This window comes from Urocitellus parryii, chromosome 9 (assembly GCF_045843805.1).
Source record: "Urocitellus parryii isolate mUroPar1 chromosome 9, mUroPar1.hap1, whole genome shotgun sequence".
NCBI classification, from domain to species: domain Eukaryota; kingdom Metazoa; phylum Chordata; class Mammalia; order Rodentia; family Sciuridae; genus Urocitellus; species Urocitellus parryii.
This window is the reverse complement of record NC_135539.1, coordinates 32,498,998-32,524,841: the sequence shown is the minus strand read 5'-3', so window position 1 is coordinate 32,524,841 and position 25,844 is coordinate 32,498,998. Positions and strand designations below refer to the sequence as shown.

The 25,844-nt window shown below is 48.1% G+C and overlaps 1 protein-coding gene across 5 annotated transcripts in view; it reads left to right on the top strand.

The window, feature by feature from the left end:
* Positions 1-24,434, top strand: part of Trrap (transformation/transcription domain associated protein) — a 120,760-nt gene extending 96,326 nt beyond the window's left edge. For 4 of the 5 annotated variants that reach the window (XM_026404196.2, XM_026404191.2, XM_077802826.1 and 1 more), the window contains 11 exons: positions 4,359-4,560; positions 5,516-5,680; positions 7,003-7,093; positions 8,215-8,414; positions 9,287-9,548; positions 13,626-13,851; positions 14,479-14,696; positions 16,032-16,216; positions 20,481-20,684; positions 20,773-20,967; positions 23,392-24,434. In XM_026404196.2, the coding sequence (XP_026259981.1) occupies positions 4,359-4,560; positions 5,516-5,680; positions 7,003-7,093; positions 8,215-8,414; positions 9,287-9,548; positions 13,626-13,851; positions 14,479-14,696; positions 16,032-16,216; positions 20,481-20,684; positions 20,773-20,967; positions 23,392-23,676 (2,233 nt within the window). In that variant the 3' untranslated portion in view covers positions 23,677-24,434. The remainder of the gene's footprint in view (positions 1-4,358; positions 4,561-5,515; positions 5,681-7,002; positions 7,094-8,214; positions 8,415-9,286; positions 9,549-13,625; positions 13,852-14,478; positions 14,697-16,031; positions 16,217-20,480; positions 20,685-20,772; positions 20,968-23,391) is intronic. The other variant, XM_026404197.2, reaches the window with a different exon arrangement.
* Positions 24,435-25,844: the final 1,410 nt, after the last annotated feature.

Below are 25,844 nucleotides of genomic sequence, written 5' to 3'. Positions count from 1 at the left end.
CTGCAAAGTCCAAACAATTCACTATCTGGCTCCTGGCAGAAGAAGGAAATAAACATCAAATGAAATTTTGTAAATACTATGCAAATGAGGTATCCTTACAAGATGCTGCTGATTGCTGTGTGTAAACTCTCACGCCCACTTCCACATTTTCAGAGTATATGGGTTGCATTTTTAGCTTATTTTAAAATAAGGAAGCAATTTTGTCATGATAAAGAGTTCTGTCATTTTTTTAAATGATGTTTTACATTTACAAGACAAAATACTCAGTATCTGAAAGTGTACAGTCTGTGGGTTTTAGTATATTCATGATGTTGTACAATCATCCCCAAGAGTGAATTATAGAACACTCTGTCATCCCCAGAAGAAATCCCATGTGTATTAGCTGTTACCTGCGCCCCCCTTCTCCCTCTCCCTTGACACCTGTTTCTGTCCCCATGGATTTGCTTGTTCTGAACATTTCATACAGCGTGTGACCTTTTGTGGCTTTTTTTAGTGTTGAATCATGCATTAGTACCCATTTCTTTTCATGGCTGAATAATTCCATCATTTTTCCATATTTTTTTTTTTACCCATTAAATAATAGATGGAAATTGGGTTGTTTCTTTTTGCTATTATGAATAATGCTGCTTTGGACGTTCACATACAAGGCTTCATGTGAGCATGTTTTCATTTCTCTTGGGTATAAGTCTAGGAGTGGAATTACTGGATCACATGTGGTATTACGTTTATCCTCTTGAGAAAATACCAGCTTTTCCCAGTGGCTATCTGTACCATTTTACATTCCCATCATGATGTTTGAGGTTCCCAGTTTCTCCACAGCCTCACTAGCACTTGTTGTTTTCTTATCTTTTAGCCGATTATAGCCATCTTAATGAGTGTAAGTTACATCATATTGTGGTTTTGACTTGCATTTCCGTAATGACTAACGATATAGTTGAATTGTAATTCATGATATGTCTGGATACAAATTTCCTTTAGATATATTAGTATTTCTCACATTCTGTGGATTGCCTTTTCACTTTTTTGATAGTGTCCTTTAATCACAAAGATTTTAATTGTGACAAAGTCCACTTTATAACTTTTATTTCTCATGCTGCCCAAATTTTTGGTGTCACCTAAGAAACTATGGTCTAATACAAGGTCACAAACATTTACTCCTAGGTTTTATTCTAAGAGTTTTATAGATTCGACTCTTACACTTCAATCTTTTGTCCATTCTGAGTAATTTTTGTATGTGGTGTGAGGTAGGGTTCCAGATTCATTTTGCATGTGACCGTCCTATTTGTCCTGGTGGCATCTCTTGAGAAGTCTATTCTTCCTCCATTGAATTGCCTTGGCACTCTTGTCAAATCAGTTGACCAGACATGTGTGGGTTGTTGTTTCTGGACTGTCATTTCTATTCTGTTTATCTATTATTTGGAGTCCCTTATACTTTCATGTGAATTTTAGATTATTTTAGTCTGACCATTTCTGTGGCAGGAAAAAGGAGGTGGGATTGTGAATGAAATTGCATTGACTCTAGATCAGTTTTGGGGGTGGGTATTTTGCCATCTTCACAATATTAAGTTTTCCAGTTCATGAACACAGATGTCTTTCTAGTAATTTAGGTCATCTTTAATTTTATTCAAATATAAAACAAACCATCCCAAACATAGTTTTTAGTGCATAAGTTTTATAGTTTTCAGTGTATAAGTTTTGTACCCTTTTTTTGGGGGGGGCAGTGTGGGGGAGGCAATGATGGGAATAGAACACAGGCTTTCACACATGCTAGGCGAGCACTCTTAACTACTGAGCTATATCCCCCCGCCCAAACCTTACAGTTCTTATGTTGAATTTATTCCTAAATATTTTTATTTCATTGGATCCTTTTATGAGTTGCTTTCTTTCTTTGTTTTTTTTTTTTGTTCCGGGAATTGAACTCAGAGGTACTCAGCTACTGAGCCACATCCTCAGCTCTATTTTATATTTTTATTTAGAGATAGAGTCTCACTGAATTGCTTAACAGCCTTACTTTAGCTGAGTCTGGCTTTGAACTCGAGATCCTTCTGCCTCACCCTCTCAAGCCTCTGGGATTACAGACATGTGACACTGCACCTGGCTCATGAGTTGTTGTCTTAATTTCATTTTCAGATTGTTTGTTACTAATGTATAGAAATACAGTTGATTTTAGCTATTGATTTTCTATTTTTCAACTGGGCTGAATTTATTAGCTGTAGTGTATGTGTGTGTGTGTGAGAGAGAGAGAGAGAGAGAGAGAGGGGTGTGTGTGTGTGGGGGGGTTCTGAATATAAGAACACACCACAATGGAATTTTACTCAGTATGAAGAAGAATAAAATTATAGCATTTGCCAGTAACCGGATAGAAATGGAGAACCTCATGCTGAGTGAAATAAGCCAGACTCAGAAAATCAAGGGTTGAATGTTTTCTCTCATCTGTGAAAGCTAGAGCAAAATAAGGAAAAGAAGTAGGGGAAGATCAGATACGGTGAAGATCAGTGGAGGAGAAGGAGGAGGGACAGGAAGAAGAAGGAAATGCTCAATGAAATCACAAAGGCACGTCAAGTGCACACATAGACATGCCATAGGGAATCTCACCTTTCTGTGTGTGTGGAAGGCAACATTCAAGGAGAGACAAGGGATGAGCAGGGGAGGAATAGTGCAGTGGAGGAGGGGGTGGGGGACAAAGGAAAGAGGGAGGAGGAATGGGAACTGAGATGGAGTGGGTCAGGTTCCATGCATGTATGATTTTGTCAGAGCATTATATAAATATCACACTCTAATTAAAAGGAGAAAAAGAGGCTGGACACAGTGGTGCACAGTTGTGATCCCAGTGGCTTGGCAGGCTGAGGCAGGGGACACAAGTTCAAAGCCAGCCTCAGCAAAAGTGAGGTGCTGAGCAACTAACTCAGTGAGACCTGTCTCTAAATAAAATATCAAATAGAACTGGGGATGTGGCTTTGTGGCTGAGTTCAATCCCTGGTACCAAAAAAAGAGAAAATAATCTTATGTGATTCGCATAATTTTTCCAATGTGTCTGTTGTCTTTTGACTTTCTTATATTTTTGATGCACAAAAAAGCAATTTCATGAAGAAAAAAAAATCATGTCATCTGCAAATAAAGCTAGTTTTTACTTTTTTTTTTTTTTTTTTTTTTAGTCCAAAGGCATTTACTTTCTTAACTAATTGTCCTGACTAGAATCTCAAGTACAGTGTTGAGTTAGAATGATGAGACCCTTGTCTCTTTGTCTATCTTGGGGACAGGCTTTTGGTCTTTCACTGTTAAGTAGTGTGGGCTTTGGGTATTTCGTCTATGCCCTTTACCAAGTTAAAGTTGTTCCTTTTATTCCAAGGGTACTGAGGTGATCCTGTTTTTCTCTTTCATTCTGTTAATGTGTATCACACTGATTTTTTTTTTTTTTTTTTTAATGCCAAACTATCCATGTATTGCTTGGTAAATCCCCCATGGTCACGGTGTATAATCCTTTTCATATGCTGCCGGAATTGGTTTGCCAGGTTTTTGTTGGAGGTGTTTGCATTTATATTCATAAAGGAGATGGGCCTATAGTTTTCCTTGTATATCTTGTTCATCTTTGGTGGGATATAAAAATGGTGTCTTTGCTATGGAAAACTATTTGACCGTTCACAAGAAAGTAAAAATTACCATATGATCCAGTGAGTCTGTTCCTTGGTATCTATCTAAAAGAATTGGAACAGTTACTCGATCAGAAATTTTTATAGCAATACTAGTTCCGATAGGCAGAGCATGAAAACAACACAAATGGATTGATAAGGGAAGTGTCATCTTTACACTCCGTGGAATATTATTCAGTTATAAGAAGCAAGTGAAGTTCTGACCTGTGCTCCAATATGGATGAACCTTAGAAGTAGTATGCTAAATGAAAGAAGCTAGATTCAAAATATCATAGGATATATGATTTAATTTTTATGAAATATGCAGAGTAGGTAAATCAATGGAGATAGTAGGTTGGTGGTCTTCAGGGGCTTGGATTTGGGGAGTTCAGAGTGACTGCCTAGGAAGTGGTTGTAGAGCATCATGAATATGTTAAATGACACTGAAACATTCACTTCAAAATGGTTCATTTTGTCAGGCGTGGTGGTGCACATCTACAATCCCAGTGGCTCTGGGGCTGAGGCAGGAGGATCATTGAGTTCAAAGTCACTTAGCAAGGCCCTAAGCAACTCAGTGAGACCCTGTCTCTAAATAAAATACAAAAAAGGGCTGGGGATGTGGTTTAGTGGTTCAGTGCCTCTGGGTTCAATCCCTGGTTCAAAAAAAAAAAAAAAAAAAAGGCTAATTTTACAATGTGAATTATGATTTGGTTTTGCATCTCCTCACAGATCTGAGGAAGCAAACAAAGCCTTTTCTGCAGCCGTGCAGATGCATGACGTGCTGGTGAAAGCCTGGGCCATGTGGGGTGACTATCTGGAGAATATCTTTGTGAAGGAGCGACAGCTGCACCTTGGGGTTTCTGCCATTACTTGTTACCTGCACGCTTGCCGGCATCAGAATGAGAGCAAATCCAGGAAATACCTGGCCAAGGTGAGATCCAAGGAATTGTCTTTGATCAAAGACCATCTGGTAGCCTTTCAGTTTGGATCAAAATCTAGCTCTAAATCACTGATTCATGCTGGATGTGAGAGGATTGATTTCATGCCTTAACTCCTAATTCCCATCTCCTTCAAGTGTCTTTCATAGTTCCATTTTAAAATAAGGAAATCGAGGCCTGGACATCTTTAGGGCCCCAGGACTTTCTGCATGACAAAGCTTCACCTAGAGTCTAGTGCTTTCTGTGAGACTGAGACTCCCATTCTGCAGAAGAGCACTGGAGTTAGGGCTTAACTCCTGGACACCTGTCTGATGTTAGCATCTCTCCAGCAGCTGCAAGGCTTGTGTCCTTTGACTGCTGGTGGTCTCTTCACACAGTGCCCACCATAGCCCTGAGTGCAGGGGGGTATTGGGCATGTACAGTTTCTTGATTTAACATCAACATTTAGAATGAACCTCAGCACATGTGCATGGACACCCAAACACCTAAATACCTGACTCTGAGATTGCTTGCTCTGAAATATAACTATTTATATCTAAAAGAAAGGCATCTGTGGATTCCAGGCTGCCAGCCTTTGTCCTACCAGAGCTAGGGTGATGTTGATCTGAGATTTTAGTAAAAATCTGCTCGTGTGGGTGAATTAGCAGGTTGGCAAGCCCTGACCATCTGCCTGTCACGGCCTTGTAGTCACTGGTCACTGCTAGCCAGGAAATTGGATCAGCTAGTAATTGTCATTAAAGCTAAGTCAAGAAAAAATAAACTCTTCAAATTGTGGGTTTACGTAACTGTAAGATTTTTGCATATATTTAGCCATAGTATTGGCCTCCATATTTTTCCACATGTCCAGTAAAGCTATACAATGTGGAATCTTAAAGTTGGCCAAAAAAAAGTCATTTGATTGAGGGCCTTGATTGTTGCTCACCTCTAGGCCCCTCCTCTCTGCATTAGGTGCTGTGGCTTTTGAGCTTTGACGATGACAAAAACACCCTGGCAGATGCTGTTGACAAGTACTGCATCGGCGTGCCACCCATCCAGTGGCTGGCCTGGATCCCGCAGCTCCTCACCTGCCTGGTTGGCTCCGAGGGCAAGCTGCTTTTGAACCTCATCAGCCAGGTGGGCTTCAGAAGTTGTTTGTGTTCACAAAATAATTTTGTCTTTATTTTACATTCTTTCCTTCCATAAATCATGTTTGAATGCTCAAAAGTATTGAAGATAGTCCAAGAGGCAATAAGATTTTAACATTTAGATGTCACTTAATATAAAGCATAATTAAAAGTTGCTGAAGAACACATCAGGGTTGAAATGAAATAGCTAATAACACAGTACAGTATTAAAATTGTAAATTTTTTGCTTGGCTATTGTTCTACATAGGATGCAAGTTAGGCAAGATTGCTAGTGTTTCTCTGAGAATTATAGTGAAATGAGAGTCTGGTTGGAATTTTGCATCCGATTTCCTCTCCTGTCCTAGGAGCCCTTCAGAGCTCCCTTGAAAGTAGCACTTGCTTGTGAATACTCCTCCTTCGTGCAGTTAAGCTGCACCTGTAAGCGAGGACAATTCTTGCTGTCTGGGGGTGAGGCTGGGAATTGGGCAGACCCTGGTCCCATAGATGGCTCTTTCATAACTGTCAAAGTGTTAAGGGACTTTTTGTGAAAGAATAGCACAGCAGCTGCATGTTTCAGAGTATATGCTCATTTTACTTGCTCTTTATGTGTGGACATCATTCATGTATGCCCAGAAAGGACTTTCTTTTTTCCTCGAAGGTGTTTCTGTCTTCCTGGGTCCTAGCGTTTTGCTTATAGTTATCTGCCAGGATGCAGACTCGGCCTGTTTGATACTGTCACTCGCAGAACATCTCTTAAAATGGCGTTAGCCAGGCACCCCCGGCCTGTGGCAGAGTCAAACATTACTGTTTTCTTCATGATAATGTCAGCTTGGCCACAAAATTCCAGTTTGTTAAAGCTGATGGGTCTCATCCTAAATAGACATTTCTTGATCTCCTTCTTCCTGCAATTACACAGAATAAAAACTATTTGATACCAGGATTGAACCCAGAGACACTTAACCACTGAGCCACATTCCCAGCCCTGTTTTGTATTTTATTTAAAGACAGAGTCTCACTGAGTTGCTTAGAGCCTTGCTAAGTTTCTGAGGCTGGCTTTGAACTTAAGATCCTCCCACCTCAGCCACCTGAACTGCTGGTATTACAGGCAAGTGCCACCACACTTGGCTATTTTGGATCTTTAAAAGGTGAACAGGATATCTCACCTGCTGTTTAATATGGCCATGTGCATTAGATCGGTGACATAGTACTTGCTTCCTTGGAACAAATGCAGATCAGAAACCCATTTCCAACTTGACATCAGTTATTTTCAGTATAAATTATCTTTATTCAGAAAGCACAGCATGTAGTTTATGATTTCTTATTTCTGAGCAGGTTGGACGAGTGTATCCCCAAGCCGTCTACTTTCCCATCCGAACTTTGTACCTGACCCTCAAAATAGAACAGCGGGAACGCTACAAGAGTGGTACGTCTTGGGTGGGGCTGGCTGGCTGGTCTTGAAGGGCTTGTTCCCTGGGGAGTCCTATGTCTCAACTGCTATGGACCCTCTCCTGCCCTGCAACTCCCTCCGCACATGGCCAGTCTTTTCTTTAATCAGGGCCTCAAGGTCAAAGCCTGAGGCCTGATTAATGTTACAGTGTGGTAGGGTGTTCATCTGAGTGACCCATAGGTAGAAAAGTTCTATATTTTTAGTTACAGAGAATTATGAGGTTTACCTTCCATCTTGGTAATAAAGATACCCCTGTGAGCAGTTTGTCAGTTGCTGTGCATGTGTGTTGTTGAGGTTGGAAGGAACATCTTCAGCTGTCAGAAGGATCCGAGTCAGTCTTATTAGTTGTTTCAAAAACTTGACTCAGAACTTAAGACTTTAATCTAAATTGGATAGACTCTTTGGCATGTAAAGAAATAACTAACGGTACCTTTGTAAACAGCTAAAGGTCCGTTTGCTTCACAGTGTTCCTAACACCCAGAGTCTTCCTAAGGGAGTGATTCACTCTCTGGGCCACGGCAGCATCACAGGGCAGTGAGATGAGGACCTTGCACAGTGAGAGTTCCCATGTGTTTTCTCACAGGGTAAATAAATGTATTTTCTTGTAATGTCATTTTACAAACGTAGGTTTGTCTTTTCTAGATGAAAAGTGGAGACTTGCTTATCAACTACTTTTAGATTCTTTGAGCTTTAATAGCAAACTTGGAGAACGTTTCCCCCAAAATTTTCTTACAAACCTTCAAACTTACAGAGAAGGTGAGAGGAGCACCAGCACACTGTGGGCCCCTCCTGCCCTCGCCAGCTGTTCTGGGCAACTTGCCTTGGCACTCAGCTCGCACACTGGCTTCTTTTCTCAACCATCTGAAGCCAAGTTGTAGACCACCGTGTCTTTTGTCCCTAAATCAGTCGCACAGCTACTCTTAGAACCAGGGCATTCTCAGAACCAGGGCATTCTCCATCTTCCGTGGGGAAGCGTCTCCTGGAGGTCCCCACACCGGCAGGAACCAGTGTTCCTTTGCCCGGTGGGTCCTGTAGAGCTCCGAGCTCGGCATCGGTCGGTTTTGCGCTGACAATGGCGTTGTATGTGTTGCTCTCAGATTCTGGACAGCAGCAGCCAAGTTCAGTGGGTAACCAGTCCCATTCTGCATCAGATCCAGGGCCCATAAGAGCCACAGCACCCATGTGGCGCTGCAGCCGAATCATGCACATGCAGCGAGAGCTCCACCCCACTCTTCTGTCTTCCCTGGAAGGCATCGTCGATCAGATGGTCTGGTTCAGAGAAAACTGGCATGAAGAGGTATTTGGATCTCATTTTGCAACTGCTGGTTACTTGTGGAGGGAATGGATCGTTCTGTGTGCTTCTGTGGTTGTCTCGTCATCTTCATATTTAGCTGCCTGGTCGATTTATGTTGGCTGTTGAATTTAACCATGGACCAGATGAAGAGTTCGTCTCTGCACACTAAGTCAGCCTCAAATACTTGAAGAAAACTTCAGAGGAAATGAGAAAGCCATTTCTTGCTTTTAAAATACTTGCTTTTTCTACTTCAGTGACCTCAGTTACTTAAGTGCCACTGGTTGACCTGGTGGCGGCTGTGTGTATGAGCAAGAGTGGTGGCATAGGCATCAGGAAGTTCTGATTTCCAGAAACAGGAAATCATTCATTTTCTTATCACTGAACCAGGTGTCTCTTCAGCAGCTGGGCCACCTCCTTGAGGTTCGCTTCAGCGGATGATAAAGTCATACCCACTTGACTGTCTATGATTCACCTGGCTGGGTCCTGGGGCTAGCTGGAATTTATGTGCAGGTTTTGTGTGTGCAGGTGAACATAGTGACAACAGCCAAACTGCTTGAAAACCAGGCTTTCATGGTTAATCAGGAGGCAGTATGTGCACATCCTGAGACAGTGGGGTTCTCTGGTTTTTGTTTGTGTTTGAGTGTTCGGAGCCGTTACTCATGGGTAAAAAACAAAACAAAACCACACCAGCTCACAGTGTCATGCACAGGGGTCTTCATCTGTTCTGCGCATGCTGATTTACACCTATCATGTGCCAGTGTGCCGTGGGTGCAGATAATCCTGGGGCAAGGAGCTGTGTGTGCAGCCACTTGGCTGGCTGGTTGCTCTGCTTGGTTGATGATCCCTGGCTTCCTTGATGATCCCTCTCCTACTAGGTGCTCAGACAGCTCCAACAGGGCCTGGCAAAATGTTACTCTGTCGCCTTTGAGAAAAGCGGAGCAGTGTCCGATGCCAAAATCACCCCCCACACTCTCAATTTTGTCAAGAAGTTGGTGAGCACGTTTGGAGTGGGACTGGAGAATGTGTCCAATGTCTCAACCATGTTCTCCAGTGCCGCCTCTGAGTCTCTGGCCCGTCGGGCGCAGGCCACAGCGCAGGACCCCGTTTTCCAGAAGCTGAAAGGGCAGTTCACAACGGGTGAGTCTCACTCTCTTTTCCCCTGGTAAAGTTCCTATTTTTCCTTGGTTTTTAATATCAGCTGATTGTATTCATTCATTTTCTTATCACTGAACCGGGGATACTGGTTAGACTGTATAAAAATACAGACCTCAGAACATGAGGAACCCAAGACTGCCACCAGTGTGGGACTACACATGCCTCCTTCCTGCTACAGAATGCTCGGACTCGGAGCTGCGAGACAGGGATTAGAAAATGTGGGAGATTTTCAGATCAAATCCTCTCCTTTGACTCTTCCCTCAGCCTTTCCCTTACTTGGTTTTGGTGGGAAACAGAGTTGGGTGAAGTGGCTGGATTTAAGTGTGCAGGGCTTGCAGTGACAAATACAAACTAGAGTCTGAAGGCAGAATAACTGAGAGCCTGTGTCTTCAGCACTTGTCCCGAGTTAGCTGAGCGCATTTTCCTAGGCCCAGAGGAGTTCGAGTCCTAGCTTGGCCACTTACCCGTGATCTGAGGGAAATGAGTGCAGTTTCTGGTAGCCCAGGTGTTTTTATCTATGAAATAGCGACCCTTGCCAGACGCTCCCCAGCCCTCACAGTGCACACACATTTGTGCTTTTGCACACATACAAATGCCATCCTGCATACCCACTCCCACCAGGAGTGCTTGGTTCCAGACAAGTCACTTTAGTCATCCTAATGAGTTCTACAGGCCTGAGTGATTTTTCATGTGAAAGCAAGTTTTGTCATATACAATTTTCCAGAGTTAAAGGACACAGTTCTGCCTGATCATTTCTGTTTTTATAGCTGTTTAAAACATTGTTTCTTCATTGATAGTAGTCCACATTTTTAGATATTTTTAGAAGTATCTTCCCCCTCTCACCTGTCCTATGCCTGGATCAAACCCAGGGCCTCATACTGCTAGGCAAGTGCTCTACCCCTGAGCTATATCCCTAGTCCCAGGTAAAGAAAAGACTTATTGTGTCTTAGAGAATTCAATTGAGAATACACAAACAAACACACATACAGATATGTAGAATGAAATAATGTAAAAGATCCTATCCCATTAATCATAAAGGATACTTTGCAGGGATAGCCATGACTTACCTTGAATCCATCAGAGTGCAGCACATACCCTCCATCACCCAGACGGTCCCTGGTGCAGGGCTTCTGCTCTTGGTATGTCGGCTGGGCATTTAAGGTAACACGACCGGCCTAGGTTGAGCTTTCCACACCATGGACCTGCACTGGGAAAAGTGCTCTCTGGAAAATCAAGTACAAGGTCTGCCTTTCATGCTGGGAGCTTTCATCATCTTGATTGTTGCCTTTGTGGGGTTCTTGTGTGCCTTCCCCTTTCTCTGAAAAAGGAAGCGCCTGGGATGAAAGTCTTGTGGAAACCGTATTTTACTAGAAACAGCGTTCAGTATGTCTTCATCTTAAAACGTCAGCTCATTTCATCAAATAAAGTCTGAAATATAGAATTAGAAATGGTTGAAACATGGATTTTGATGTAAACTCAAAAGTAGTTGCTGTGAGGCTTCCAGCCCCCCTCAGACCCCCACAGGTTTCAGATGTGTAGATCAAGCTCCTGCCCTCCTTCCCCTGCTCCTGGGGAGGCCATTTCTGATCTCGGTTCTGACTCCTTCTATGGAATGTGCTTCTAGTCTCAGATACCCATAGGGAGGTGGGAGAAAGTTTAGGAAGAGTCTAGAAGAGTCTATTGATGTATTTCAGAGAAGTAAAACAGTATTTTCATATAGGAACTTGTACACAAATATTCATAGCCATTTTTGTCCCCAGACTGGAAACCACCCATACCCCCTTCTTGAATAACAAGGTATAATTTATTCATTCTCCGCAAAAATAAAAAGTATTGATGCACAGAGCAACTTGGATGAGCCTCAGAGATATTATGCCAATGCAAGAAGGATACACACTGTATTGTTTCAATTTATGAAACTTTTTTTTGTTGGGGGGATACCAGGAGTTGAATTCAGGCGTACTCAGCCACTGAGCCACATCCCCAGCCCTATTTCATATTTTTTATTTAGAGACAGGGTCTCAGCAAGTTGCTTAGCACCTCACTGTTGCCGAGGTTGGCTTTGGACTCAAAGTCATCCTGCCCCAGCCTCCCAAGCTGCTGGGATTACAGGTGTACACCACAGCACCCAGCAGATTTATGAAATATTTGTAAAGTAATTATAGAGATGGGTAATAAATTAGTGGTGGTTGGGTGTCAGGGATTAAGGAGTGGGTGTGGCTATCAAGGGGTAGCAGAGGGGAGTTGACAGCACAGTTGAGCATCTTGATGATAGTAGAGGTCAAAGGTCATGCAGAATTGCTCACAGGACAGGACCTCTCCCCTCCCCCCCCCCACACGTATGACCAGTGATCTGCGTCAGCTGTGTGGACTATGCCAGTGTCACTCTTGGTTCTGCGCAGAACTGTGGTTGTGCAGGATGTTGGCATAGGAGGGTGGCTAGGCTTTCCTGTATGTTTCTGCAACCTGCTGGAAGTCTGGTTATTCCACAGCGACAGTTTGCATACTGTGCCTGCTCTTCATTAGAGTTTGACAGCTGACTTTCCCCAGCCTTGAGTCACTTCTGGGCTGAGCACCATCTAGTGCCATTGTTCCTCGTGGCCAGTTCACACAGAGAATGTGATGGGATGTTGCTGGGCTTGTTTGCTGAGCACCAAGAGATGACTTTGGGCAGGTTCAAAGTGATAGTTGATGTGGGAAGAGACAGGGCAGGTCTGCCCTTGGCCAGCCATGCCCTCTGGAGCCTTTCCTAAGTGGGGCACCTGAGCTCAGCATCCAGTGGGCCTTTGCCAGCTTTTGGTTCCAAACTGCTGCTATTAGCCCTTCAGTCGCTTTCTTGGGCTTTCGACTCTGTCTGACTTGATAGCTCCTGCTTTGTGGCTGCCCTGGAAAGGGAGAGGTGGGCAAGAGGCTGTCTCTGCCAAGCCTGCAGCAGGCTCGGACCAAGTGGGACTGAGAGAAGGTGGCCCACGAGCCAGTGATCATGCAGGGGAATGTCGAGAGCCTCTTGAGTAGGAGGTGCTGTGGAGACCCAGGCCACCCCGTGGTCTCTGACCATCATGCAGCCTGTACTTCCTAGGCCTAGAACAGTGCCTCCCTATGCCTGCCCTGGGGTCCTTACTTGACACACAAAAAAGGTAACTTAGAGTGACAGGGTCTCTCCCAGCACTGGTGCTAATCTGGAAGGAAATTGATGGCTTTTAAAGGACAATTTATTTGAACTTTTTTGAATTTATTGAGTCTCAGTAAAACCTGACAAATACATTACCCAGGGATTGGTTGATTGATTTTTATTGAGTCAGGTACTAGAGATTGAACCTAGAGGCACATTGCCACTGAGCTACATCCCCAGACCTTTTTATTTTTTATTTTGAACATAGGGTCTTACTAAGTTGTCAAGGCTGGCCTCAAACTTGAGTTCTGCCTCAGCCTCCCAAGCCACTGGGACTCCAGGAATGTACCCCCATACCAGCGACCCAGGGATTTTTTAAATTGCTTAAGTGAAAATGTTTTCTGTTTTGTCATTTAGATTTCTTGCCATGATCCTTCTGAGAACTCATCTTTTAGTGCCTTCTGGGTACACCCTTATTGTCACATCAGTCACTCTGTTTTTATCACAGAGGACTTCATTTCTTGGTGTGATTGACACTCATACTCAGAAGTGGTGTGGCTGGTGCTGCCCTTGTGATGTAATCCTTAGGTCCTGGTGACACAAGCTCCCGAGTTGTTGTGGGTATTCACAGGCTGTCGCTGAGAGCTACATGCCTCGTGTTGTGAGGTGGACATGCAGGGGCCTGTGTGGCCTCAGCCCTCTGAAAGGAGCCTGTTGTGATGGGGGATGCAGTTTGATGTTGGGTTCATCTTTCTTCCTCCTCTCAATGTTGTGAAAGGTCCTGGACAAGAGCTGCTCTCTCAGGTTTACACCTTCACTTTGAAGAGCATGTGGGCTTACGGTTCTGTGCTCCTCATCACATATAGAGCATGTCTAATGCAGTTGGTAGATGTTTGGTAATTTTGTAGTGACGATTGAAATGTTTTTAATCATGTTTTATTTTCCAGATTTTGACTTCAGTGTTCCAGGATCCATGAAACTTCATAATCTTATTTCCAAATTGAAAAAGTGGATCAAAATCTTAGAGGCTAAAACAAAGCAACTTCCAAAATTCTTCCTCATAGAAGAAAAGTGCCGATTTTTAAGCAATTTCTCAGCACAAACAGCTGAAGTAGAAATTCCTGGGGAATTTCTGATGCCAAAGCCAACGCATTATTACATCAAGATTGCTCGGTGAGTGAGCATGGCCTGGCATTTGGAGGGGGCTCCGGGGTAGGGTCCGAGCTGGATTGCAGACATTAATTCCCTAGATTGGGAGAATACATGATTATTATAGCAGGGGAGTAATTGGGCACCTTGAAAGAGCTTGATCTGACTTGAAAGTCCAATGTCCTGAATGAGGGTCGGGTTGCCTCCCAGGGAACCTTTTCTGAATCACCATACGGTCTGACAAAATGCAGAGTCGCCCAGGGTTTCCTAGCCCAAGCAGAACTGGACAGCCCAGCGCTTACGAGAGCGGCCGCACCTCGCTTGGCATGTAAGCTGTTCAAGAGGACAGCAGTGGTGGTGGTGTTTTGTATTTATTTCTAAATTAGATGCAGTGCACTGCTTTTCCATTCCTTCACATTGTGTCCGACTAGCCATCCTCCTTGACTTCCTAGCAGTGCCTGCTGCAATGTGAAATACTGGCCCATCTACACATCTTGTCAGAGTGGGACGGGGTCACATGAATCATTAGCGATTGTGGAACTGCACAGCCTGCTTCTTCGTGGCCATTCTGAATACTCTGTTTTCTTCCCCAGAAAAGGTTGGGGAACCAGGACTTGGAGTTCATGCTTCATTGTTTGCTTGCTTTGGTAGGTTTATGCCCAGGGTGGAAATTGTGCAGAAGCACAATACAGCTGCCCGCAGATTGTACATCCGTGGGCATAATGGCAAAATCTACCCGTACCTGGTCATGAATGATGCCTGCCTCACAGAGTCTCGGAGGGAGGAGCGCGTCCTGCAGCTGCTCCGCTTGCTGAACCCCTGCTTGGAGAAGAGGAAAGAAACCACCAAGCGGCATCTGTTTTTCACAGGTATCATGATAGCTATGCCTGAGGATGCAGCAGCTCAGGCCTGGTGTGTGTTGGCCCAGGGAGGGTTCCAGATGGCACTGAGAAAAAGGCTATGGGATGAAGAGCAGCCCTGATGGCCCTCCTATGGACGGTGTCCCCACCTTCAGGCTGCTCCCTGCAAGGTGAAGGCTCTGAGCTGAGCTGAGTCTCCATGAAGACTACAGAGTTCGTTTCTAAATGGCCCCAGTAGCAACCACTGAGTGAAGTCTTTTCATTCCCAAGTTGCCACAGTCACTTTAGCTGCAATCCCTGAGGCTGGAGCCTGCCACGGGGCATTCGTCCAGTTCTGTGTGGTGCTCTCCTGACAGCTCAGGTGTAGTCCAATCCATCCTGACCTTCAAGTGTCATGTCTCCAGACAGGAGGTAGATTAGAAACAGGTCAGGGGCCAGCTTGCTGCAGTGCTTCATAGAAAGCTGTGTGTGCTTTCTCACGGATGCAGCGTGGGCTGCAGTGCTGACCCAGTCATGACTGCTGACCCGGTCATGAGGTGCAGAGTGTTCTTTTTGTTTCTTCCACACACTTCAGTTAGCACTGAGTGACAGTTAAGCGTGTACCCTGGAGTCATCTTGGAATTTTTTCATGGACTGAAGCCAGGGTGGCCAGCCAGCAGCTGTGGTTTAGCGGATAGTAGACTGAGTCGGCCAGCCTCGTTCATCAGAAGTTAGAATTGCCTCTGTTGTCTCAGTGGCCTGGACACAGACAAGAGCCAGAGCAGGACACTGCTGCTGCCTGCCTTCTCAGCATGGCCAGTGCAGGCCACCATGGGGTCCGGACTGGGCAGTCTGGACTTTGATGTTGTCTTCTGGAATGACCTCTCTCTTTTGGAATCTCTCAGCTGTTTCCAACTTTATTTGGCCAAATTCCATATAAACTTAATCCAACATCTGAAGTATTTTCTCATTTCACTCACAGACAGCCCCATGGGGCTTATCTGAACCGTAGAACAGAACACAACCCAGGTGATATTTACCTGAGTGTCGCCATTCTAGCTGCAGGAAGACAGGGTCGCAAGGTACCTTTGAGCCAGGAGCTGGGTTCCTCTGTGGACTCCAGCTGGGAAGGCATCTGAAGAGCGAACAGGGTGATAGTCACTTTGTGTTTTTGAGATGGCCTCTGAAGAACTTGGCTCATGTGGACTGAGCTTGATGCCATCTGCTGAGTACCCAGGGTGTGACCCGGGGTTCCTCCTCTCCTCACACAACCAAGTTCTCTCGGCCCTCAGCCAGTGCGGAAGGTGGGGTCGAGCACTAGCCCCGGGTTCTGCCCTCTCAACCTGCCCTGTTTCTTTCCCCCAGTTCCCCGGGTGGTCGCTGTGTCCCCGCAGATGCGCCTCGTGGAAGACAACCCCTCTTCACTTTCCCTCGTGGAGATTTACAAGCAGCGCTGTGCCAAGAAGGGCATCGAGCACGACAACCCCATTTCCCGTTACTACGACAGGCTGGCCACGGTGCAGGCGCGGGGGACCCAGGCCAGCCACCAGGTACCAAGCAGGGCCAGGCTGCTGCCCGAGGCCTCCACCTGTGGCCGCTTTCTTGTGGTTCCTGGCTGATGTGGGGACCTAGGAGATGAGTGGAGCGTTCTTTGAGGGTACTTCTCTCACCTAAAGTAACTTCATTAGACTTATGAGATGGTAGGAATCAGCCAGTGACCTGGATGAGGGGACGTTTCTGCAGAGGGTTTGCTGTGACCAATTGGAGGTAAGTTCTCCTCCTCGAGAAAGTACTGTCCTTCTCCCTTACAAAGCTCAGAAACTAGAATCTAAAAATCGGTTTTCATGCAGCACGAGGCCCTGGGTTCCACCCCCAGCGCCCCCCATCAGTTTACATCAGACTCACTTCTCACTGGGCGGCTGGTTCCCATGTGAAGTGGTGTGGACTGTCTGTTGTCTCTGTCTGTCCTGAGCTGCTGACAGGACCCTGGTGCACTCCTGGGGTATTAGGTGACACGTGTGTCTATACTCTGTGTGTATCGTCTGAAACAGAGTGGGGAGCTCTGAGATGGGGAGCCAGCTGAGTGACTGGCCTTGGGCAGGAGTCCCGGGCAGACCACAGGATCCTGGGTAGACCCGCCTGCATCCCTCTGGGGCATAGGGCCCTTTCGGGGTTTGCAGGTTCCTGCCCTTGCCAGAGAAGGTGTTGGTCTAGGCTTGTGAGGAGCGTCCTGAGGTGGCCATTTTGGACTCTCTATGTGCCCTGTGGTACTTCTGTGCATTGCAAAGGGAGGCCAAAGAGCAGAAGCCAGGACTTGCCCCGTGTCGCTTGGGGCTCATTTCAACTTGGCCATGTCCTGGAGCACTTGGTCTTGTTTATGAAGAGTGAACCCATAGCTGTGTGTTTGACCTCCAAGGCAGGGCCTGGGGTACAGGCAAGGCCCCAGGTGGTCCAGGGCAGCTTCCCACCTTTGTGTGCAGGCAGAAGGAATAGATCCTGTTTTCTGATTGACCTCTGTGCACAGAAGTGTAGCCTCCTTTGTGAACTGGTACCAGGGATTTTTTGGGGGGGGGTGCTGGAGATAAATTTAGGGACACTCAGCCACTGAGCCACACCCAGCCCTATTTTGTGTTTTATTTAGAGACGGGGTCTCACTGAGTTGCTTAGCGCCTCACCATTGCTGAGGCTGGCTTTGAACTCATGATCCTCCTGTCTCAGTCTCCTGAGCTGCTGGGATTATAGCTGTGGCCACTGTTCCCGGCTCCAGGGATTTTTTATGACACAAGTTATGGCTTGGTCATTCTGTGGACTGAGGACAGCTTGGAGGTACTCACAGGAGAGAAATGGATTGTGTTCTTCAGGTCATCACTTGTCTCTGATAGTGGAAGCCGGCAACTTCTGTCTGCACGTGTGCACTCACATCTTAAAAATGCCACATGAGCCAGGAGTGGTGGTGCACGCCTAAAATCCCAGCCACTCAGAAGACTGAGGCAGGGGGATCATGAGTTTGAGGCCAATCTCAGCAATTGAGTGAGGCCCTAGGCAACTTAGTGAGACCCTATCTCAAAATAAAAAGGGCTGAGGCTGTGCTCAGTGGTCTAGCTCCCCTGGGTTAAATCCCTAGTACCAAAAAATAAAAAAAAGAAGGTGCTGTGGGTCCTGCTGAGCTAGACGCTGACCATGTGGAGTAGCCTAGCTGTGCGCTCTCCTCTCTCTCTGCCTCCTTGTGGGCTGCTTCTCTGCTCCTTCATCTTTCACTTGGGATAGCACCTTGGTTGAGATATGGTTCGTATACCATGAAACTTACCTTTAAAGTTCACATTTAAGGGTTTCTAGTATCACAGCGTTGTGCCGCAGTCACTACTGCTGTCTTTAAAACATCTTCCCTGTTTGCTAGTCCCTCCATGTTCTTCTCTACTCCCAACCCTGGGGACCACAGATCTTTCTGCCTCTGGATTTGTCTGTTCTGGACATGGAATTCTACATACAGGATTTTTAAAATTTATTTGTTTGTTTTAGGGGGGAGTTTTTGGTACTGGGCACTGCACCCAGGGGCACTGCACTCTACCATTGAGCCACATTCCCAGCCTTTTTATTTTGAGATAGGGTTTTGATAAGTTGCTGAGGTTGCCTCAAACTTGATCTTCCTACCTCAACTTCCTGAGTCACTGGGATTATAGGTGTGTGGCACCATGTCTGGCTATAATATATGGACTTCAGTGAATTTTTTTTGTATTTCCAGGTTCACCCATTTTGTACCATGTTTTCATACTTCCTTTTTATTGCCAAATGATATTCTATTACATGAATATCCACATATAATTTATGCATTCATCAGTTGATAGACTTCTGGGTTATTTACATTTTCTGGCTAGTATGACCAGCATTGCTGTGAATGTTGGGGTCTGTGTCTTTGTGTGTACTTTTATTTCTTTGGTAGTTTCTTCACATTCTTGCCAACACTTACCACTGCCCATCTTTTTGATGGAAGCCGTCCTGGCTGGTGGGTGTGAAGTCCTCTTTCAATGTAGTTGATACCTTTTCATGTCCTTTTTGGCTGTTTGGAGAAATGCCTGCAGGTGCTTCACCCACTTTTAAATTGGATCATTTGTGTTTTTAATGGAAACTCAGAAGACTTCACCTCTTTCCCCTGTGTGTCAGCTTGTTTTCCTGATTCTGTGTGTCTTACAATATAATGTTGGAACTAGGAGTTTTAGCAACATGATTTGGCGACTCTAGATATCACATCCTCCCTTGAAGACTTGTCGGGTTTGGTGGTAGTCGTAGTGACCCTCCTGGCCTAACTGCAGCTCAGGCTTTGTCGGGGGGTAGCCCTGATGTCTGCTCAGTTTAGTGTCTGGCTAATGGTTTAACAGAGATTCTGTTGAATGTCTCATCCAGTGGATCTTGCAACTTTTTTGAAGGGGTGTGTGTGTGTCTATCTCTCTCTCTGTCTGTGGAGGGGCATGCCTTCCTCAGGGCTCAGCAGTTTTCAGCTCTGCCTTTGCCTTCGCTCCCTACTTATGCAGTGTCTCAGGGTCAACCAGACGAGTGCATTGGCTTTCCGAGGTTTTTCATGAACACACACGTGGCCTTTTAGGTCCCTGGGTGTACAGTGCTTCTCCGAGCCCCTGTGGGCATGCCATTCCCCTGCTCTTTTGCTTGGCCATTCTTTGTGGGTGTCTTTTCCTCTGACACCAGCGATATTGAACAGTTGTCATTGACTGTTTTTGCAGATGCGCTTCAGACATGCTGTCCTCGCTGTGTGAACTCAGGGTTCAGTAAGATGGAGAGAAGCCCTGCGAATGGGGCTTTTTGTGGTTAGCTTCCAGGCGATTCAAATAGGGACAGTTCTCTGGGGGCAAGTCTTTTTTGGGGGTCACCAAACTCATTTTCCCACTCCAGTGGCTGTCAGGTTACTGTTTCCACGGCCAGCCTGATCATGTGGTTCTTGGCTCTCAGCCACCAGAGAGGTGGGGAGAGGCCGGCAGTAAGTGGTGCACGCCTGTGGGCCTCAGGAGAATCAAAGCCACCAGCCTCACTGCTGGTGGGAAGACTCCCCCGTTCTCCTGAACAAGAGCTCCTCTGACTGGGAGGAGTCTGGAAAGTTCTGAAAATGGTTTTGATTTTCCCAGCTTTTTTACTGCACCAGGAGCAGGCATTGGAAGCCCCTGCTCTGCAGCCTCAGGAATGCATCTTCCCATTGTGCCCCGGAGCAGGCCTGTGTGTCTGTGCACAGGGCCTGTGTCCTGGCGGCTATTCAGAGCATGAGGCAGCGCTTAGCCCAGAGTGGACCTTGCGCCTCTACCAGCTGGTCTGAAGTTAACTCAGGAAGGCCTCCTGAGGCCCTCCCTACAGTTGTGAGGCTTCAAGTCCTGTTTTTTAGTCTTCCAGGATGAAATTCAGTTCTGCGTTGCCCAACACCTACTCTTCTTAGACTAGCTCCCCAGTTCATGAAGCTGGAGAGGTGTGGTTGAGGCCCAGCTGTTTTGTTCTTCCTGTTAATGGCCTGGTACCTTCTGCAGTTGGCATGGGTGGAAGTTTTCAGATCATTACCTCCCTTTCTGTAGGACAGATAACCACGCATCACATAACTAAAGCTTTTATTCAGACAGTCCCATTGGCACTTAGACCACAAGACATTGAGCCCCAGGGGGAAATGGAACAATCTTGTACATCCTTGTGTTTAGTTTAGTCGAATAACATTGGCAGCAAAGTCCTCTTTACGGGTTCTTATTAAATAAACCGTTGCAATTTGTAGGGGGAAAAAAATAAGCCAGTTGGATGGAGGAGTCATGAAGTGATGTGTTTCAGGTCCTTCGAGACATTCTCAAGGAGGTGCAGAGCAACATGGTGCCCCGCAGCATGCTCAAGGAGTGGGCCCTGCACACGTTCCCCAACGCCACGGACTACTGGACCTTCAGGAAGATGTTCACCATCCAGCTGGCTCTGATTGGCTTCGCGGAGTTTGTTCTGCATTTAAATAGACTGAACCCCGAGATGCTGCAGATTGCTCAGGTAGCGTGGCTTGAACCGCCAGACCCTCTTCTTCCAACTTCTCCCTTCGCTGCTGAGTCCCTAATGCATCTCCTCCTGTGAAATGCAGGACACCGGCAAGCTGAATGTTGCCTACTTTCGATTTGATATAAATGATGCAACCGGGGACTTAGATGCCAACCGTCCCGTCCCTTTCCGCCTCACACCCAACATTTCTGAGTTTCTGACCACCATCGGCGTCTCTGGCCCGTTGACTGCCTCCATGATTGCTGTTGCACGGTGCTTCGCCCAGCCCAACTTCAAGGTGGGTGATGGAGTCGTCCTGTGGGAACCCAGGCCTCAGGTTCCTGCTGAGCTGCTAACAGGACCCAGTGCTGAGGTGGAATCCTGTGGAAAGGCCCTGGGACATTCCCTGTGCTGACATGTTCAGGATGTCAAGGCTCTCAGTCTAGAGTCCTCTGTGGGACGCTTTCCCCAGAAGTTCTGCTGCCTGTCACCCTCCCTTCCTCCTTGGCACTCCCTCCTAGCATTAGAGGGCAGAGCTTCTCTGTGGGGCTGGAGTGAGCTGAGCAGAGGTACAGTGCAGGCTGCTCAGACTCCAGGGAGCAGGACACCCTGGGCACCCTGGCAAGCATGAAGCCACCTGAGAGCATCTGGTAGCTCTGTCCATGGGGACAGGACAGTCAAATCTGCCATTTCCGGGGTGCCATCCCTGTGCCTGGCAGTACACTGGCTGCCTCAGCGGGCTCTCAGTTTCTCCTAGCCCTGTGGAAGCGGAGCTGAGGCCTGGGCAGCAGGCACAGCAGAGGTCCAGGAGCTGCCAGGCTGTGGAGGCTGCACGTGAAGTGGGTCCCTCCTGATGCAGCCTGTCCAGCGTCACTCCCAAGGGCTCTGCTCTCTTGATATTAGGTGCTGAGCCAGTGCACCCCAACACACACCTGGAATCCTAGCAGCTCAGCGGCTGAGGCAGGAGGGTTGTGAGTTCAAAGCCAGCCTCAGCAACTTAGTGAGGCCCAGTCTCAAAATAAGACATAAAAAAGTGCTGGGGATGTGGCTCGGTGGTTAAGCATCCCTGGTTTCAGTCCCTGGTACAAAAAAAAAAAAAAAAAATAGCGGGGGCTGAGCCCAGCCTCACCTTCTCTCATGAGTACAGGGAGAGAAGGCCTGGCAGTAGGTGGTGCACGCTATAGGCCTCGGGAGACACTGCTAGTGGGAGGACTCCGCCCGTTGTGCGTGGCCTTTCCCGCTCTCCGCTCCTTCAGCAGTGTCCTCCAGGGAGGGTTCAGAACTCACTGCTGTCCAGAAGGCAGTGCCTAGGAAGGCTTTAAGTTCTCTCAAGTGCCTCACACACACCCTGCTGTAACTAGTGTCCAGCCGTGCACACCCCTTGGTGCCGGGTGCTGTTCTGGCCACAGCCGTCCACCTGCAGGACTGAGAGAAGGTTCCAGGCCCTGGGCGGCTCCAGTAGGGGGTCTGTTCTGACGTGGCGAACTTGTGCGTGGTTCAGGGACCAGGAAGCGCTTGCTTGGGTTGAACTGTTACACTTCTGGAAACAGCCATAGGATGATCCCTAGGTGGCATTTCATTTGGAAAGTCGGAAGAGGGCTCTCCACCAGAGGGCCTGTCACCACCCTGGGAGTTTGCAGAATGTGGTGGCATTGATGGGAGAAAGCTGGGACTTTAGCTCTAGCTCTGGGCTCAGATTTCTTAACCATCTGTATTTAGTGAGTGCCTTTAAGTCTCGCTCAGATGCAGGCCATGGTAGGAGTTGTGTGTGGCTGTGCTAAAAATCACACTCTGTTGACACCAGAGTAAGGTGCAATAACGCCTGCGACCTGTCGGCTGAAAGTGCCTGCCTGGGGATGAGGCTCCACTGGCCAGGCCTTTTCACCTTTGCCCTGCTCCCCACTGGCAGCTGGAGTGACCTTTTTTAGACAGGAACTAGGTCTTGCCACACTCTTCCCAAGACCCTCCTGTAAGTCACTGGAGAACTTGGTCAGAGTAAGGGCCGCTGACAAGTCGGACTGGCAGAGCCTGGCGGACACTGGTCTCTGCCCTTGACACTTGCCAACTCCTTTACCTTTGCCTGTTTTGTGGGGAGGAAGCTTAATACTAAGCCCTGCTCGCAAATGGGGAGGCTGAGGTACAGGGTCTAAGTGACTTCCCCAAGGCCACCAGGTGGGAGGTGGTGGACCTGAGCTACCAACCTGATGTGCTGAGTGAGACCCAGGCAGTAGCTGCCTCTTGCTGACCCTCCAAGCTAACCAGGGCAGCACGGCGCCCACGGCCTCGCTCGGCTGCTCTGCCTGCGACACCCTCACTTCCTTCTGGTCTTGGTGAGAGCTTCCTGGTGCTCCTGGGAGAACATCTCCCCTCCTGCCCACCCTGCCCTGCTCTCCGCAATGCCCATCGCCCCACCTCATGATGTGTAGTTGGTTGGAGTGGGAGCCCATAAGCCAGCACATGTGTTTTCTGTCCTCTTCACCCTTGGCCAGCGCTTGGCCGGCCCGCAGATGTGGTAAGTGGAGCCGGTCAGGCAAGGCCGCACGTTCCACCTGGACGCTGTTGCCTGGCGCTGCGGAGACTGGTTGGAAGTGTTATGTGTGGCCACAGCTCCCAGTAGAGGAGGGCTGTGGTGCCCAGGCTAGGCAGGGCCCTGATGGCCTGCTGTGGAGTTGCCTGTGTGTCCCTTGTGAGCAGGAGTCATTGCCTTCTCTCCTTCGCACAGGTGGACGGCATTCTGAAGACTGTGCTCCGGGACGAGATCATTGCTTGGCACAAAAAAACCCAGGAGGACACCTCCTCTCCTCTCTCGGCCGCCGGACAGCCTGAGAACATGGACAGCCAGCAGCTGGTCACCCTGGTGCAGAAAGCTGTCACCGCCATCATGACCCGCCTGCACAACCTGGCCCAGTTTGAAGGCGGGGAGAGCAAGGTGAACACCCTGGTGGCCGCTGCAAACAGCCTGGACAATCTGTGCCGCATGGACCCCGCCTGGCACCCATGGCTGTGACCGCTGGGCCGCCCCACCGTCTGGAATGTGAAGGCACCTCTCGGGCTCTGTGCCGCTGGCTGCTGTGGCCTCTCCGCCCATGGGTTGCTGTGGCCTCTGTCTGCCTTGTTCATCTTACTTAGAACAGTCCTGCAGGTTTGCTGAGTTGCAGTTATTTTCCTGGAAGTGTGTGTGTGAAAGAAGGGAGCCCCACTGTGACGTCATCGGGCCACTAGAAATGACGGAGCCAAACTTACCTAAGCTTTTTAAACGCCTTTTTAAGGAGCCAGGATCCCTGGCCTGGAGCTTTTGTGAGTTCTTTTTTACGGAGCCCCTCCCTGTTGGCGGGAGCTGGACTGCAGGAGCCTCCCGTAGCTCCCCCAAGCACGCGAAGCCCTGCTCCTGCGCAGGAGACCCTGGTGGTGCAGGAGAGCCAGAGAAGCCGAGCCCGAGCGCCCGTCCCTGCCAGCACCCCTGGCTTGGGGAATCTGTGCGGCGTCCACTGTGGGGAAGGCCCTTTCCTGCTCGAGCACAGGTTGGGATTCGGCGGAGTGGACACCGACCCTGCAGGTTGGCAGCGGGTCTTGGGCTCTTCACTCCTGGCTCGATGTTTCCTAGATCTTTACTATCACTGTACCTGAAAAAATCATTCTTCCTAATTTAAAAAGAAAACAGCAATGAAAATTTGTCCCTTTAGTCTTCTGTTATGTTCACATTTTTATAAATCTGAGCATTGTTCTAAATTTGTACAGCGTGTTTTTTTTAGAATAAATATTTTATAAAAGGGTTTGTCGTCCTGTTTCCATGAGTTGTTTTTTCTGCCTTGACGTCCCTCAGCTCTTCAGGGACTTGGGGCCCCAGGAACAGTGAGGGCTGTGGCTCGCGTGGCTTCTTGGTGAAGGCACAGGCTTCCTGGGCAGGCACAGCGACCCTGTGGTCACAGGGGCGGGAGTCTGTGCCTGATGTTGGCAGCGCACCCAGTTCCCACGCTTCATGGTTGCTGCTGTGTGACGCGCACAGAGCTCGCCAAGACCTCAGCTGATCAGTTCCACCAGCCCCACCCTTTGGTGTGGACCTGGCCAGGCCAGTCACTCCAGAGCAGCAGCATGGACAGAGCACAGAGCCCCTGACACGGGACAGTCTCCGGCATAGGCGGTGACACCCGTGGGATGGGGAGTAGGCTGCACTCCATTCCAACACACAATACGGCTGAGGAGGGCTTCCCACTGAAGTAGAAGGTCCCCACGAGGAACAAACGCAACTCTGGGCGTGCCTTGTGGCCAGTCAGCAAGGCCACCCTGTGTGCACTCTGGATTCTCACAGCCTTCCTTCTCTTCCCTGGTGACCCTCAGTGGCCCGGGGTCTGGGGAGCGTGGCTGCTGTCCCCAAGGCAGGTGTCGACCGCAGTTGTGTTACTGGATGTGACCTGGGTTCAGGCTCCTTTGCAGCAGGGGCCGCAGCTGCGACCCTGGTAGTCCACATTGGTTCCCAGGCCTCAGGAGATAGGTGGACTGACCACTTGAGAAAAGGAATTTCCAGCTCCAAGGGTGAGTAGCTTGTCCAGGGTCCCAGAGCCAACAGAGGAGACCAGGCTTGAACCTCCTCCAGTTCGGCTCCACGTCCCAAGCTGTACCCCGGATGCAGACAGGGGCTGAGGGCCAACTCTGCTGTCTGATGGGACTCTCCCTCTCTGTCTTTGCATCTAATTTGTGTTTCCCATTTCTTGGTGACAGCTGGCTTCGTCAGACCAGGTCTTGGATTTTGGAGTGACAGGAGTTGTGATTGAGGACTGGTGTCCCAGGTGTCTCACTGGGGCGCTCGCCCTCGCTGAGCCTGCTGTGCAGTGAGGTGTACACAGAGAGGACCCGGGCTGTCGGGGTGCAGGAGTGTAGGGCCAGAGTCACCCGGGGTTCCTTGCGAGGTTCAGGCAACCGTGCCCCAGGCAACACCCAAACCATAGCCAGCACAGAGTCTTGCCAGGGACGCATCTTCTCCGTTTCAAGATTAGGAAGGAGTGAGGACCCGGTGTTGGGAGGCCTGGAGCTAGCACCTCCTGACCACGAGTTGGCGTCCTCACCCAGCTGGGGACAGCCCAGTAAAGGGCTTAGTCACAGGCCCACGTGTGTCCTAAGGTTCACCAACTACCATTTTGAGGTACTGCTAAGCTTTTGGTTTTTATAGTGATGAAA